This window comes from Populus alba, chromosome 3 (genome assembly GCF_005239225.2).
Source record: "Populus alba chromosome 3, ASM523922v2, whole genome shotgun sequence".
NCBI lineage: Eukaryota > Viridiplantae > Streptophyta > Magnoliopsida > Malpighiales > Salicaceae > Populus > Populus alba.
The window spans coordinates 4,857,820-4,874,848 of NC_133286.1; the positions used below are offsets into that span (position 1 = coordinate 4,857,820).

The following is a 17,029-nucleotide window of genomic DNA, read 5'->3' on the forward strand; positions in this document are numbered from 1 at the left end:
TCAGCTCAATCTGATGATCGAATTGAAAATTACGCCTAATAACGTAAACTTGTCAAATTATGATTTTTCATCAAATTTCTAAATTTCTCCAAAAATTCTAAAATTTTAATCCAAGTTAAAACATCATATTAAAAGGCTTCACATAAATTTTTAGAATTTTTTAATAGCTCAATTGAGAATTACAAATTTATTTTATATAAAACTAATGAAAAAATATTGATAACATCTTAACCTGAATTATAACCCTTCCAAGCCTTTAACATTTCTGTTTATAAGTGACTCATGCATGGTTTCAAAATAGTGAGATTTAATTAGTTTTTTCTCAACCTATATACTATATATTCTGAAGTAATGAAACTTTCACTTCACTTTTTTTTTTATAGGAAAATACCTAAACTAAACAAAGAAATCTCATTTATTTTTTTCCTTAATGTTTTATATTTTATTTTTTCTTCCTTTTCCTACTTTAGATTTTCGTTGCATTTACTAATTCAACATCTAAAACAATGAACTATATGTATAATCTATTTTTTATTGATTTAATTTTAGTGAATTTGGCATTGTATTTTCACTTATTTTAGTTGTAACTCTATTTGGTTTATTGTAGAAATACCTCAATTTAGTCCCCACCCTATGTACTCGTCTAAATTGGATCACAAATGTATCATGTTTACCAATTTGGTACCAATTGTTATAGAAAACTCTCAAGCAAGTCCTATTAATATTCATTAATTTTCCTATCAATCTTTATTTAAAATGATGCCGTTCTATTGCATAGAATATGTGCATTAGATGTAGTTAAAAAAAATCCCATTAATTATAAAATATTAATAGAAACTAACAAAAGGACTCAATTGAGAAATAAAAGAAATATGTGGGGCCTAAGTGATAAGAATGTAAGTTTAGAATGTAATTGAGAATGTGTATACAAGTTGGGGACTGAATTAAGGTTCTCTGTATTTCAACCTTAAGCTGCTCCTTACAATATTTTCATATTGGCCCCTCATTTATTTTATTTTAATTTCACGACCATATACATACATATATATAAGAAATAATGATTTATTTTAATAAGAACTCCTCTACTCTTCAAACCTCTCTTCCAGTTACAGATCCCAACTTCTTTTACGTGGTAGATCTTAACGAGAAAGGATACACGAGAGATTTGAAGCTTATTTCTGTGATGTAATTGCAACCGACACTGTGTGCTTGACATACAAATTTGAAGCACCACTGGTGGCATTTATTGCAGAAAACCACCATGCTATCCTCTTGGGCTGCGGTATGCTCGCCGGTGAAACCACTGAATCATATGCATGGCTGTAGAGGGCATGGCTTACTTGCATGTTAGGACGTCCTCCGCAAGCTACCATCACCGACCAATGTAGAACCTTGCAAGCTGCTATTGCTGATGTTTCCCAAGAACTTCTCATTGTTTTATTTTGTCACGTATCATGCAAGGAATTCCAGAAACTATGGGAGAATTGTTTTATTTTGAAGCAACTCAAGTATCATTGAATAGAGCAGCTCACTACTTCCTCGAGCCTGAGGAATTTGAAGCTGCTTGGGAAGAGATGACACAGCTTCATGGAATTAGGGATCATAGATGGATCCAAGCATTACACGAAGACAGGAAAAGGTGGGTTCCAGCTTATTTGGAACAGGCACTGGCAGGAATGTTACTGCTGCACTAAAATGAGACTGCCATCCTTAATTTCTTGAAGAACATCTGGATAGCCATACTTCTCTCATAGTAATTTGGGACAATTATGATCAAAGCTCTACGGGAAAATCATCGGCTTGAATCCTTGGATGATATGGATTTGAGGAATTCATGTTTTACGCTAAAACCAGGATGTTACTTGGAGCTGCAGCTGTCAAAATTGTACACAAACAAAATCTTTAGAACAAGACAAGCTTCTGTTGATGGGCAGGTGATGACATATATTGTCGATTGTCTAGGTATGTTCTTTGTGCTTGTGGATTGTCTATTTATGTAGGCATGCATTAAATGTTCTTAACCAAAATGGCTTGGAGGCGATCCCGCCGCGATATATTCTCACACGATCGTATTGATACTAATAGTCCATTTCACAGGTACGACCATTTGTTCAAATGCTATGTGCAGGCTGTAGAGGAAGGAAGGAAATCACAAGATTGTTACGAAGCTATTGGTGTGAAACCGTGGATATAAGCCAAAATTCAGGTTTGGAAAGAAACCTTGATATAAAAATAACCATGGATCTAAGAATTAAATATATTATAAAGAATTTGGACTCATTGTTTGTAGCAAAACAAGAACTCAAAATATGCTAAGATACTATAAGATCAGTTATACCTTAATAAGTTAGTTGTTGATTTTTATTCTAACAAAGAATGTGATTTGCACAAAGCAAAAACCTGAATTATTCAATAATAAAAGGCTGTCAAAATTTTATAGCCATGAAAAACATATATAGCCCTCCTAAATAACCCTAATGAATAATTGATCCAAGGCTCAAAACAAAATCCAAAATAAACTAAAGCCCAAAACACTTAATAAACCCTAAATAATGACTAATGAGTTGTCATGAATCCAAATTAAAGTTAAAGTCCAAATTGAAACTAAAACAAGTTCAAAATAATAAAAATAACACAAAACCCAAATAATAAATATAATTCTTCATGAAACAAGCTTAAATAGTCTAAAATAAATAAAGTAATTACTCCAACCCTCATTTCCTTGAATAGTTAGGATAAATAAGGATTTTTTTTCACATTTAAAAACTATATTGTTATTCACTAAAGATTCTTGTAGAATTAGAAAAATTAGCTGTTAAATATCCTTGTATTATTAGGAAAAAAATCATTTTCAAATAAGAAGTCTACAAGTCAAAAGGCAACACATAAAACAATTCATACAACAATATCATACAACATATCGTGATGCATTTCTTAACTCTAAAAAGCTTGAAATTTTAACTCAGTATAGAACAATACCTTTTGAAACTTTTGATAAAATTTTAGCCATGTCCAATAGTCGGGTTTTGATGTATGCTTGTAAGTTCAAAACCGAACAACATAAAATATTATGCTAAAATCCAAATATATTTGTTTAACCCTTGCATGGATCATATCATTCCCTTTACTTACAAGAGGATTCGTCCTTGAATTTGAAACATGAAGAACACCATTTAAAGGTCATAAACCACCTTTAACCCAAAATAAAGGATCACCATCAAACCCTTAATAGTCTTGTTAGCAACTAAAATATTCTGAATAAACTTTTTCTTCACATACAAACTCTCATTTTAAGTCATATGGGAAGAGGAATCCTCAATTAGCCCTAATTAAATAGTATTGAGAAGCTATGGATAATTCGAGGTACTTGGAAGCACTGCAATGCAAAGCCAAATAGTAGTTAGAAAAACAAGGTCATTTGTTACTAGAGAACCCAAGAGAAAAAGGATCAACAACGAACAAGAGCTGCAAGATAAGTTGAATAAGTTGAGAATTGACTTAAGTAACAACAAGAGTCAGTAAAAATTCTTAGAAAACCAGCTATTTTAAGAAAAAAAAGATGAAGGCCTTCCTAAACTAGTAGTTGAGAGAGACGGATGAATGAATGACCATATTAATGCAAAAAATAAATCGGGAAAATAATGATTGAGAGATGGTCATGAAGTCTGAGGAAATTGTGTAAAGGATCCAAGAGCAGTTGAAGAAAAAAGTGACCAAGTATTATGATCTAATAAACAAGCATGTGATGTTGAAAAAGAAATTGGCAATTGTAAAAAATGATTATAAGGATAAGAGACATGTTGGCAAAGGATTGATAACTTCTTTTAAAAAAGAAATGGATCAAAACAAAATGAGGTTGGAGACTGAAAAAGAAATGAATAGATTGGCTAATCTTAGTATTAAGTAAGAAAGAAGCTTAAGAGCTTAATTCAAGACCCAAGCTAATGATGAGAGAGAAGTAAGAAAGGTAGTCGAGTCAAACATAAGAGAGTATCAAAATAGAGCAAATGCTTTGAGAGATTGAGTCTCTATAGTCCAGTTTAATTTAGAGTTTCAAGAGGAGGATATGAAGAAACTAAAAGAGCAATACCTAGAATCTAAAGAAGAGTTGAGGGAGTTGAGATAAAAATTCAAGGAGTGGTAAGATCACATTGATCACTTTGATGTACAACTAAATGCGAAGATAGCTAAGCTTAACATTGAACGAGAAGAACTTAAGAGGGGTAGTAACCAAATTCAACAGCCAGAGAGGACAATTCAGATATTGGATAAGAACAATGAGTCACTAGCTACAAGAAACAATGTGTTGCTTCAATACAACACTTTGTTCCACTACAAGAATAAGCAGACAAACAAAAGAGCTCTTAGTCAGTCAGTCAAAATCAATTGGGTTAAAGAGAGAGGCTCCGGTTGTAGTGAGAGAAAACTCACTAGCATTCGCTGGTGTTCGATTGTTCCTTCCCCATTATACAACATCTTCTTCTCTACCTACTGTCTGATTATTAAGGGTCTCTCTTGTCTGAATCATGGGGAAATCTAAAAAGAAACTGATGATGCGTCGCGATGCCCAATTTGATGATCCTCGCCCCACAACACGGGGCTTCCTTGCTGGACATTGTTGCTCTTGACCTCTTTAAAGTGATTCACCCCCATCTTCATAAGATGTCCTGACTATTGGGTTGGCTTATCCTGACTCTCCATCTTCTACTTCCTTAATACCAGATTCTAAAGCGGTGACCTTGCTGCCTAAAACCCTAATCTCCTCAGCAACCACCAATGTCATGTTAACCACTTCTGCTGGACTAGGTAGATGTCAAGACATTATGGCTGATGGAAACCCAAAGGATTTGACAGGTGCTGGGTCGTCAAAGGCCACAACGGTGGTCACGCCTCCCTCTACTAGGATGGCTCTTGGTGGCTTTAAGGGCGCTTTGCTTATGACAACGACACTCACCTCCTCCCTTCCACCAGGAATCTTTTTGTCCATTATTGATGATGATCAACCTAAGATTTCTATGCTACTTGTAGCTAAAGGCCCTGACCTTAAGTATGTTTTATCCTCTAGTAACCTTGATTCTTGTTCTCTGTGATCCGAGGATTTTGGTGAACTTAAGGATATCTGAAAACAATGCTTGATTGGTTACTATTTTGGTAAACCTCCTAGATATACCATGATTGGAAAATTTATGGCTCATGTATGGAAATGATATGTCAACCTGCATCTTCATGATTCGTGCTGGTTAATCTTTCGATTTTCAACAGAAGAGCATATGTTGCATGTCTTGAACAGAGGTCCATACACTGTCAAAGGTCAGCTACTGGTTTTAAAACCAATGACTCCTTTTTTTTTTTATAAACCAAACCTATCATTTGAATCAGTTTGGGTGAGATTTCCCAACCTTCTTTTGGAATGTTGGTCACAAGCTTGTTTGTCAAAGATTAACAGTATCATTGGCAAACCCATCCGCAGTAATGCTCCAACAAATTCCATGTCTCGGGTTTTGTTTGCTAGAGTTCTGATAGAAGTTGATTTATATGTGGATCTATATTTTGTCCAGTTGAATGTTTCTGTACCAGGGAGGTTGTTCCCTGTGCTTGTTAAGCAGGATCTGCTGCTATCAGTATCTTTTTAAATGTATGGTTGTGCAAGGGAGCCTGTTCTCTTACGCATATTTCACATTTATGGTTGTTCAAGGGAGCCTGTTCTTTTTTTATTCCTTATGTAAATATTTTGTACCTCGCTGGTTCTCTAACTCTATTTTTAATTTATATATTTCTTACATTTGATAAAAAAAAAAAGAATAAAGAAGGTAAATGAGCTGCGAGTGAAGGCCTCAATGATCTACAATAATATTGGTAACTATGAAGAGTATATTTGAGTAAGGTTTTAGTTTTTATCATAAATATACCCAATAGAGGTGTGTTATTTGGGAATGAGAAGAGATATATAAAAGTCTTATTCTATAAGTAGAGTTTATAACACTCGACTTCAACAAAGAAATATGAAAGATAAAGAACTCGCTCACTATGATGCCCATTTCCAAGAAGAGTTAGGTTCCCTAAAGGTTAGCATAGCTAACATGACTAGCTTGCTTGAGAAAATGCTTAGAAATACTTCTAGTGAAAGCTTGTCCAATCGGCTTGCCACTTTTTTTTAGAATCAAACAACAAATCAGCCCAAGGAAAGGATTGGCAAACAGGGTTAAGAACCTTAATATAATGCAACATTTGTGCAAACAACAATGCCAGCATTGGCCCTGCAGTTGTAGATACACTCACTGGTGAATCTCATGCGAAAAAAATCATGCAGTTGTAGATACACTCATTATTGAATCTCAAAAGAAAAAAAAAATTCATATAATGATATTGATCAGGATAAGATGCAAGCATTGGAAGCCAGAATAAGAGCTATCGAATGAGTCTATTTGTACGATCCTGTTCAAGTCGTGGAAATTTGTCTGGTCCCAAACATGGTTGTACCAAAGAAGTTCCATGTTAATAATTTCATCAAATACACCAGAGTCTAATGCCCTATCACCCACTCAAGTCTTATTGTAACAAAATGGTAGAGGTAGTGCACAATGAAAAACTGTTAATGCACTTCTTTTAGAACAATTTGAGTGGAGCAGCGCTAAACTGATACATAACACTAGATAACCCAAAGATTCAAAGATCTTAGGGACACTTTCATCAAGCAATATGAGTACAATAAAGATATTTTCCATAATAGAACCAGTTTGTCTCATCTAGAGAATAGGGACAAAAAAAATGCATGAGAGAGTATGCTTAAAGATGGAGGGATCTAACTACATAGATACATCCTCCACTTTTAAATAAAAGATGGTTACCTTATTTGCCAATACGCTAAAAGCATCATACTACAAGCACATAATGGGTAGTTCATCACAACAATTCATTAATGTTGTGACTGTGGCTGAATGTATAGAGCAAGGGATAAAGAGTGAAGAATTTCCATGCCCACTAAGGAAAAAAGCTTTCGAGGGAAGAAAAAAGATATCGATCATATCGAGGGTGGTTACAGAAGTAAACCAAACCACTTCCTGAACTATAACACTCCATCCTCTTCATCCTAGATTGCCAACACATCAATTTTAACTCTTTATTTCTAACCAAGAAACCCGAGACTCAAACCAACCAAGTCAATAATAAAACCGAGAACATACCAGAAAACAATTACCAAAGAATTCAAGAACAACCACCCCCGTTACCATTACCCTTAAATGAGCATAAGACATGTAGCTCTGGTATTACTCATGCCTCTATAACCACCATTTTTCAACTGGTATAAGTCATACCTCACTTATAAATACCAAGCTAGTGTTGTAGGACATAACATCCATACTTGCAATGCCTTTTAAAAAAAGCTCTTGTAGTTAATTAAAGCCTTTTTAAAATCTGACTGACCTAAAAATTTCAATCAATATATAAAAATACCTATTGAAAATTTTGGTCCAATTCAACAGTCACATTGAGAGTTATGTTTGTTAGCGCAAAACTGGACAGTTAAAAACATTACACTAAAATCTGAATTTGATTGTTTAATCCTTGCATAAATCATATAAGCTATGCAACAAGCTTGGGTGAAATCTTAAACAAGCTTCATACTATAAAGGACTAACCAATAGGGTAATTTTTTTTAAACAAAAAATTATGTATAATTTTTTTACTTCTCTGTATATGTGTGCTTGTGTGTAAAGTTGTAAGCTTAAGAAAACCTTGTAGCTCAAATGTACAAAAAAGGAAAAATGTACCAAGGCATATATTGTATTGGTACTTAAACAAATTATTCAATCTAAATTATAGTATAAACTAAAAGAGGTAGTGCTTTTGTTGTGCATCACCTCACAAAACACTATTTATTTCAATAGGTTTTTTTTTTTTTTTTTTTGTGTTTGCCTTTGTGTTTTTTCTTTAAATATGTATTTTTTTCTCTAATGTTATACTTCAACATTTTGTTTATTGGAGATTGGTCTTCATAATTTATTGTTGTTTTCTTTATACATGGTTAGCTTGGTCCCATAACTCATATCACGTGTTTGGCAGGTTGACTAGAGTGTTTTTTGTCTTTTTTAATTGATATTTTTTCAATTTCATTCTTCAACATTAGGTTGATTAAGAATTATGCTTCATAATTTATTTTGGTTTGCTTTCTATGAGGTTATCTTGGTCTTATGACTTAAGTCACGAGTTTGGTTGGTTGACCTAATTGACTCAAGTTTTTTTTTTGTCTTTTTTAATTAGTATTTTTTAATTTCATCTTTCAACATGGAGTTAATTATGAATTAGGCTTTATAATGTATTTTGGTTTTTTTTTTTTGGTTATCTAACATATGACTCAAGTCACGTGTTTTATGGGTTAACTCGGGTAGACTCAGATCTTTTTATTGTGTCCCTTTTTAGATTTTTTTAAAGATTTTAACCATTAACAATGGGTTTTCAATAATTGGGCTTCATAATTTGTTTTAATTTGATTTATATATGGTTATCGTAGTTTCATGACATTGGTTGTGGGTTTTGCAGATTAACATGGGTTGACCCAAATTAATTTTTGTTTACTCTCTATGAGGTTATCTCGATCTCATGACTTAGTTCACAAGTTTACAGGTTAACTCGTGTTATTTTTTTAATTATTTGTTTTTATTTTTATTTTTCAATATTGAGTTGATTGGAAATTGAGTTTTATATTTTTTTGTTAATTTTCTTCAATATCATGGTCTTATGATCCAGGTCGCGGATTTAAGAGGTTAACTTGGGTTGGGTTGGATCGATCCAATGTATTTCCGTTTTAATATTATTTTTTTTAAAAAAAAGTTGTTTAAATTTTTATGAATCAAACTACTTTTTACCGTTCATCTAGGTTGCCTTTAGACCCATCAAGAGGATCAAGTGATATGAATCAAGTTAAGTCCGAATTTGACCTTAAGATGTCATGATCGGTTTTTCAAAATTAAAAATATCTCTCAAATCATACATTGGATTGAACTACAATTTTATAAGGAGATATTATAAACATGGAACTATATTGTGGTAAATGTTTAGGTTAAATGGAGTTTGGGAACATATTATTTCAGATGGTAAAAGTTATTAGATGAATCTTGTGATCAAATCTTCTAGACTAGACCTTCATGCACTATTTAGAACATATCTGGAGCTATAAGTGGAATTTTTAGTGATTCAAATTAGGATGAAAACTATACATCTTAAGCTTTCAAACCATAAATGGTAGGCTTAGTAATTTATCCTGATGAGAGAGAGCAACATATTTGAAGCCAGGAATAAAATTTGCTAAGAATGTGAGAAAATTGAAGATTGGGGCCATATGAAAGAATTTTAGCATGAAGATTTTTTTTTATTTATCATATTTAAACTAGTTATTACTAGTTTAGACGCATTAGCTTGCAACCTAATAGGGGTTTATTAGTGTTAGTTAGAAGAGATTTTATTATGTTTTCTTGAATTGCAAATTTTAACGGTAAATTGAAGAATAAATGTGAGTTTTTTATGTGGCAAAATAACCTTTCTTTAAAGGGACAAGAATCTTATACTGACTTATTGAAGATTAACTAGCCTCGTGGTGCCATTTGCATGCTTGAGGTTCTTAGATATAAGGTCATCTCTCGGTCCAAAACTTTTTCCAATACCTTTGATTATTAGGTACATCATTACCTCTAGGACATGGTTTTATAAAACTTGATTTTTAACTTTCCAAGTTGTTATCTATTTTGTTTATGGTTTCTTAACCACATGATCAAGAGGTCTGCATCAGTTGGTATCAAACCTAGGTTTTAAAATCAGGTTATATCCTTTATTTTTTTCTTGTTAGTTGGCTTTAGTTGTTTTTGGTTCAATTTTTTATTATTTCGCGTCTAGAGCTTATTATTTTTGTGCCTAGGGTTAGTTAAAAAAGAAGAAGAAAAGAGATGTTATTTTAGTTTTTTGTTGTCTTAGAATATATAAGTAGAATAAAGAGTTAAAAAGAATAATAAGAAGAAAAGGAACATTCAAAAGTCACTTTAGTTGAATCTACCATAATACACAAACAAATAAGAATTTGAATTTGGACCAATCTAATTAATCAAAATCTAAAAATTTAAATATTGGTTATAGGAGTAATAATAACATCCCATATAAATTTTGAGCTCATTTGGAGATCATTTGCTATAGTAACCAAGGTCGTCATAAAAACTTGTCGTAGCAGGTCAGATTCGTATCAGAAGGGAATTTCAGGTCCAATAAATTTAGAGACTTATAAAATTTTATATAATGGGTTCTAAGGTTCTAATCGCACCCGTATCAAATTTAAGATCATTTGGAGTTCGTTTGTTGTAGGAACTAAATTCAGGATTGGAACTCGTCGTAACAGGTCTAATTCGCGTTAGTAATTCAAACTTGTTTTACTTATGTTATTTTTCAATTATAAAAGTATAATAACATTATAATTGAAATACTTAGTTGTCATTTAAATTTTTTTATAACCTTTGCATATTTTTTCTTTCGCATTTTCAAACATGTCCATTTTTCATACAAATTCACTTATTACTCGTGAAATTATAATCATAATTTTGTCTTTGCTTGTTATATTTGGTGTTGTAATTATTTCTACAAGATTTGACGAAAAAAAGATATAGAGAGTGTATTTGAGTGAAAAATCTATATTTAAGTGAAACATGAGAGAAGTATAAACATGTGAGAGGATGAGTGAGGAATTTATATGTTTCTTATCAACTAACCAATTCTCAGATTAGAAGATATCAAAGGCAAGTAATAGTATGACACCACAGAGAGGAGACAATGAAATTATATCTCAGGTACATATTATGAATCAACTAATGGATAAGGTGGCTAATGAATTCAAAGGTAGGTTTGATAGGTTAGAAAGGAAACATGTTAATGAGCATAGTAAAGTTCAAAATAGACCTAAGCAAAGACAATTTAATGTTAGGATGGTTGAAAAGGAGAGTTTGTATATTAGAGGGACCTAATGTAGCTTAGTTATAAATGGCAGTAGTTGCACTAATGTAGCTAGTACTGAATTAGTAAGAAAGTTAAACTTGCACACTACCAATACCTTATTAATTACAATGGTTTAATGATTGTGGTGAAATGAAAGTGAATAGATAGGTTTTGGTTGCCTTTTCTATTGGTAAATATTATGATGAGATGTCATGTGATGTTGTGCCATGCAAACTAATCACTTGTTGCTTAGTAGACCATGACAATATGATATGAGAGTTATGTATGATGGAGTGACAAATAGGTATTTTTTTGAGATGAGTAGAAGACCTATAACTCTTGTATCTTTAACACCTAAGCAAATATATGAGGAGCAAATGAAATTAAAAAAAGAGAAGATAGTTGAAAAAGAGAGCTTGTATATCAGATAGACCTTATTTGCTAACAATGTTCTTTTTTATTTTGATGATGATGTTATTTTTTTTATTTTCTATTGATATGTTGACCTTAAAAGATGTTTTCCATGATACAGATTCTTTGTCAAATCTTTTTAAAGAAAAAGAGGATGATACGAACCAATTCAGGTTTGAATTTGGCCTTCAACTGTCTACTAACTAGTTTTGCAAGATAAAAAATATCTCTTTAACCATATATCAGATTAAGCTGAGATTTTATAGTGAAATACTAGACATATGAAAATACATTATGGTAACTTCTTAGGTCAAATATAGTTTAGGAGGAGCATATTAGTTTAAATGGTCGAAGTTACTAAATAAGTCTATTCAAATTTGCAAGACTAGACCTTCATGTATTTTTTGGGACATATATGGAGCTACATATGGAATGTTTTTTCTATTCAATTTGAAATGAAAACTAGACATCTCAAGTTTTCTAACCATATATGATAGGCCCAATAATTTATTCAGACGGGAGAGAACGGTGCATTTGAAGTCATAACTGAAATCTACCAAGAATGATCAGAAATTAGAGATTCGGGCTACATGCAAGAATTTTAGCATGAAGACTTTGTTTTTATTATCCTATTTTATTTGTTTGTTTATTTCATGATGTATAATTATTTTTTAATTTGGGTTTGCTCTGGCCCTTTAGACATTGTTTAGGGATTTATTTTATATTAGACTTATGTTAGTTGATTACTAGTTTAAGCACATTAACTTGTAACCCTAAAAGGGATCCATTAAGGTTATTAGAGTAAACTATATTATGTTTTTTTGAGTTGTAAATTTAGGCAGCAAGTTGAACAATAAATGTGAGTTTTATTTTTGTTTGTTTATGGCAAAACAACATTTCTTTACAGGGATAAATATCGTATATTGATTTATCAAAATTAACTAGCTTTGTAAAGTTATTCACATACTCAAAGTTCTTAGATACAAGGTTATCTTTAGATTCAAGTTTTTTTCCAATATATTCGGTTCTTAGATACGTGGTTACATTTGGATCATTATTCTATCATACCTGATTTTCAACTTTTTTGGTTGTTGTCTACTTTGTTAGTGGTTGCTTGACCACGTGATGAAAAGATTTACATCATCGGGTCACATTGGATTAACCTCTACATGATTTTAATTATTTTTTTAACTAGAAAAATGTTAACAATGCTTAAATATTTCTTTTGTATGTTTTTTTTTTAAATTAATTCAACCCGCAGCATACTGGGAGACAACAAACTAGAAGTATCTAAATTAGATTAACAATCAAAATTAGTCTTTCTGTTAAATGGAAATTTCTGTCCAATATGTTTGAAACTAAAGTGTTATAGGTCCATCTCATAGCCTGTCTTTGTCTAGGGCTCTCATTTTTTTTTGAATTACAAACTGTAGCAGCCCAGGATTTACCTTGGACTCTTGTTCAGGTGAGTGTGAGGCATTTTTCTAAGAGTATCCGGTGTATGTCTCACTTAGCCAAGCCAGATTGTGCTTTCTATGGGATTGCTCCGCAGGGTGCTTGCTTGAAAAATCTATCAGTCTGCATTGCAGGTTTCCCTGTGCTTGACCCTTGTTCGAGCTAAAGGTTACTTCATATCTTTGTATGTTTATGGATTTGGAGTAGGATGGTTAAGTTTTTTTTTTATTCTGATTGAGGAGTTGGATCGGCAGAAATGATCCTATTCTAGAAATAGTTCATTGGATTTCGACTGCGTTTGCTTTGTTAACGCAAAAGTGGCAAATTGGATTTGAAGACAGACTTTGAACTCTGTACGGTGAATCATTTTATCTTGCAGGTCAATCTCAAGTAAAGGGGATGAATGGCAATTGATCTTGATGACAAGCAGAGCTGCTGATGTTTTGACGAGTATTAACATGAGTTAGCAGAATTAGCAAAAAGAAGCTGTTAAGTTGTTGACAAATTAGGTTTACATTTTGGCTGAATCTTTCATGTATAATTGCTACTGAATCCTCCTGTGTGCAGTAAACGCTCATTTTAAACAATCAAATGAGAGTCAGTTCCTCTAGATTCTTTCTCCTCTCCTTTTCTTTTCAAAATCTCTCAAACATATGATCTATTTCCATCTGTAACACTACACTTTTTTCTATCCTGATAATTGACAATGAGAAGTAGAGACAGCAGTGCTATGTGCTCTTACAAAACTTCTTCGTACAGGTTATGAACTTTTGTAAGATCAGGCATAATTCTTCTCTTTGAGCTTTTAATGGACAGAGTGTACAGACTTAGTTGGCTGCGGTTTAATTTGCTCGTATTCAGATCATGGTTATTTCTAGTAGATAGGCCAATTTCAATTCTTTTTTGAGAAGAAACAATACTTGTTTCAGAATGACATTAGCACTGAAGGATCGAAACTGGGTTTTGGTCAGTGGATTTGAACGCTTCCATAGCAGCCAATACTAGCAAGCTCTTGTTTATTTCAAGTCTAAGCTGAGTGAAAGTGCTTACAACAGTATGAGGTTATGCAACCGACAAAAATTGCTTTCGGCAACCAAAAAAATAATCCAGTTTGATCTCTCTGGTATTAGATGCTTTTGAGAGAGAGAGAGAGAGAGAGAGAAAACTAACAATCTACCACTTATCAACTCACCAATAATCTTTACATGAACAGGAGCCTTGCCTGAAATGATGAAAACGAGTTCTATCCCTGACAATAACGTCCCTATCATACACTTTTGACACCAACTTTGCCACATGGTGACAATCTATACACATTCTGAGATTCTTCACAATTCTGATCGTGACCCCAGGACCTGAGTTGATGAGCCCAAATGCAATGGCCAACTTCTCGCTGTGCCGGTAAACTGCATTCTCTTTATCCTCCTCTGCAATATCAAGGAAGACCTCTGAAGTATTAGGTGAGTACCCAGCAATTTTCAAGTCACTAGTCATTTTGTTTAACTTCCCATATATTTCTTTTGTTTGAGGATGTGACTGGTCACCGGCAACAAACTCATGGACAATACCATTCATCTCAATCAAGCTGCAACCTGGGGTTTTCTTGATTCCTCTATCCATCATCACTCGTCGCAATTCACGCAATTTATCCCATTTATTGCAAGCTGCATATATATTACACTGCAGAACATAAACAGCTCCATTATTGGGTTCTAACTCAAGAATCTGCTCTACGGCCCTTTCAGCCATTTCTGCATCTTTATGAATTCTACAGGCACCCAGAAGAGCTCCCCAGACAATTGAATTAGGTTTCATTGGCATGTTCTTAATAATTTCATGAGCTTCTTTTAAATGCCCAGCCTTTCCAAGAAGATCAACCATGCACCCATAATGTGCTACATTCGGTTCAATTCCATGCCGAGCAGTCATGCTGGCAAAAAACTTTTTTCCTTCATCTACCATGCCAGTATGAGTACAAGCAGAGAGAACACCAACATAAGTTACCTCGTCTGGTGTTACAGAAGCTTTTAGCATTTGGGAAAACATATTGAGAGCTTCTTCACCACATCCATTAATTGCTAGGCCAACAACCATGGCTGTCCATGTAAATTTGTCCCGCTGAGGCAATGTATTGAATATGCTTAATGCCTTTTCAACATTTCCACATTTGAAGTACATGTCTATCAAAGCATTCCCAACAAAAGTATCATTCTTGACCTTGTTTTTATCAATGTAAGTCCTTATCCATTCTCCTAGCTCTAGCGCCCCAAGTTGTGCACAAGCTGTAAGTATGCTAACCATGGTGAACTCATCTGGTTTTATTTTAGAAGTTTGCATCTCACGGAAAAGCATCAAAGCCTCCTTGTAGTAATTAAGTCGAAGATATCCATCTATCATGGCAGTCCACGAGACATGGTCTCTTTCAGGCATTTTATGAAAGTACTTTCTCGCTGCATCAACTTGCCCTGTATTCACAAATCCCGTAACAATAGCAGTCCAAGAAATCACGTCCCTATTCTTCATATTCTCGAAAATCCCAAGTGCGACATTCATTTCGCCACATGCTGCATACATATCAATCAAAGCATTTTCAACTTTCAAATTAACCTCGACTACACCGTTTCTTATATACTTCTGCACCCGCTTGCCACATTCTAAATCCTTCAACTTAGAGCACGCTGATAATACTGAAACACAAGTAACCGAAGAGGGTAAAATTCCTTTCTCCTCCATCATGTCAAAAAGTTTTCTAGCTTCATCATACTTCTTTATTCTGTTATATCCAGAAATCATTGCATTCCAAGTGACAACATCACTCTTACAACTCATATCAAATATCCCACGAGCCATATCAATTAATCCACACAAAGAATACATATTTATCAAAGCATTGTGAGCAAAGACATTGGAATCAAGCCCATATTTCACTACATGACAATGCAGCTTCCTCCCAAATTGTAAGGCAATACTACGCGTAAAACCCTTGAACAAGAATGGATACGTGTAATAATCCGGCTTAACATTCCTCTCCAACATTTCAAGATACAAAGAAACGCCTAGTTTTGGACTAGCAATCCTAGAATACCCTTTAAACATTATGTTCCAACTGAACACGGATGGTTCAGGAATTGTATCAAACAGTTGGCGTGCATAACACATGTCACCAGATTCGCGCGAGCAGCAGAAAGAAAGTATCTTGTTTTGTATAATGGGGTTACATATAATGCCTGTTTTGATTGTTCGGGAATGGATTTGCTTGAGATGGTACATGGATTCGCAGGTTTCAAAGAGAGAAAGTGGAGGGTTTTCAGTTACTGGGGATGATTGACTACATGCCATGGAAATCATTTTCTTGCGGAATGAAGAATGGAGATGGTGTTTTGTGGAGGGAAGATGTATTTCGAAGCCAAGTAAAAATGGCATGTAACAAACAAGAAGAACTATATGATATTTTTCCCTCGGAAGCAACCAGCCGCTGTGTGATTGTGTGTACAGTGTGTATTTGGTTTAACAAGCTGCATTCTCAAATCTATTTAAGCTTTAATCAATATTAAAATTCTATTTTCAAATTTAATATATTGAAAAAAATTGGAAAAAATTGCTGTGATTTGCTCCTTCGATCTAGAATTACTAGTATGAATGCGCATACGGGTGGAAGGAAACTATTTTAAATGTAAAAAAAAATATTGGATAATTTTTTAGTAATGTTATTAGATTTAAAAATATAATTTTTTTGAAAAAAAAATTATCAAGATAAATTTTTTTTATTAATGTATTTTTTTTTTATCTTAGCAAATATAAAGTTTTTTATAACTTGAATCAATGATTCTGTTAAAAAAATAATTCATGATTATTAAAACTTGTTAAACAAAAATATCAAAATAGTATATCATAATTTATATGTTATTGAAAGTTTAAAAGATCATAAATATATTAAAATTATGTTCAAAATTTATTTAAAATTTTTAAGATAAAAAAACTATTTTAATCAAATTTTCATCAATAATTTGTTGCTAGTATGATTATTTTCATGTAAGATACATAATACTTTTTTTTAAAAAATTTATATTATTATGTAATCACCATATTAAAACTAACTGAATATGATAATTTTTTTTTTTTTTTTTTTTTTTTTTATGATTGCCAAAAATAATTCATCGTCAGATTTACCAATGGAATAGCCACCATA

At 32.9% G+C, this 17,029-nt stretch overlaps 1 protein-coding gene across 1 annotated transcript; it reads right to left on the reverse strand.

Moving 5' to 3' along the window:
• Window positions 1-13,642: 13,642 nt before the first annotated feature.
• On the reverse strand, window positions 13,643-16,446 carry LOC118037869 (putative pentatricopeptide repeat-containing protein At3g15930). Its single transcript, XM_035044016.2, has one exon. It carries the CDS (start codon window positions 16,261-16,263, stop codon window positions 14,029-14,031), a length of 2,235 nt encoding a protein of 744 aa, XP_034899907.1. The 5' UTR covers window positions 16,264-16,446; the 3' UTR covers window positions 13,643-14,028.
• Between the last annotated feature and the right edge of the window lie 583 nt (window positions 16,447-17,029).

What these genes read in the sequence shown, in the direction of transcription:
- LOC118037869 (XM_035044016.2), bottom strand. Translation starts at nt 16,263, where the DNA reads ATGCCATTTTTACTTGGCTTCGAAATACATCTTCCCTCCACAAAACAC.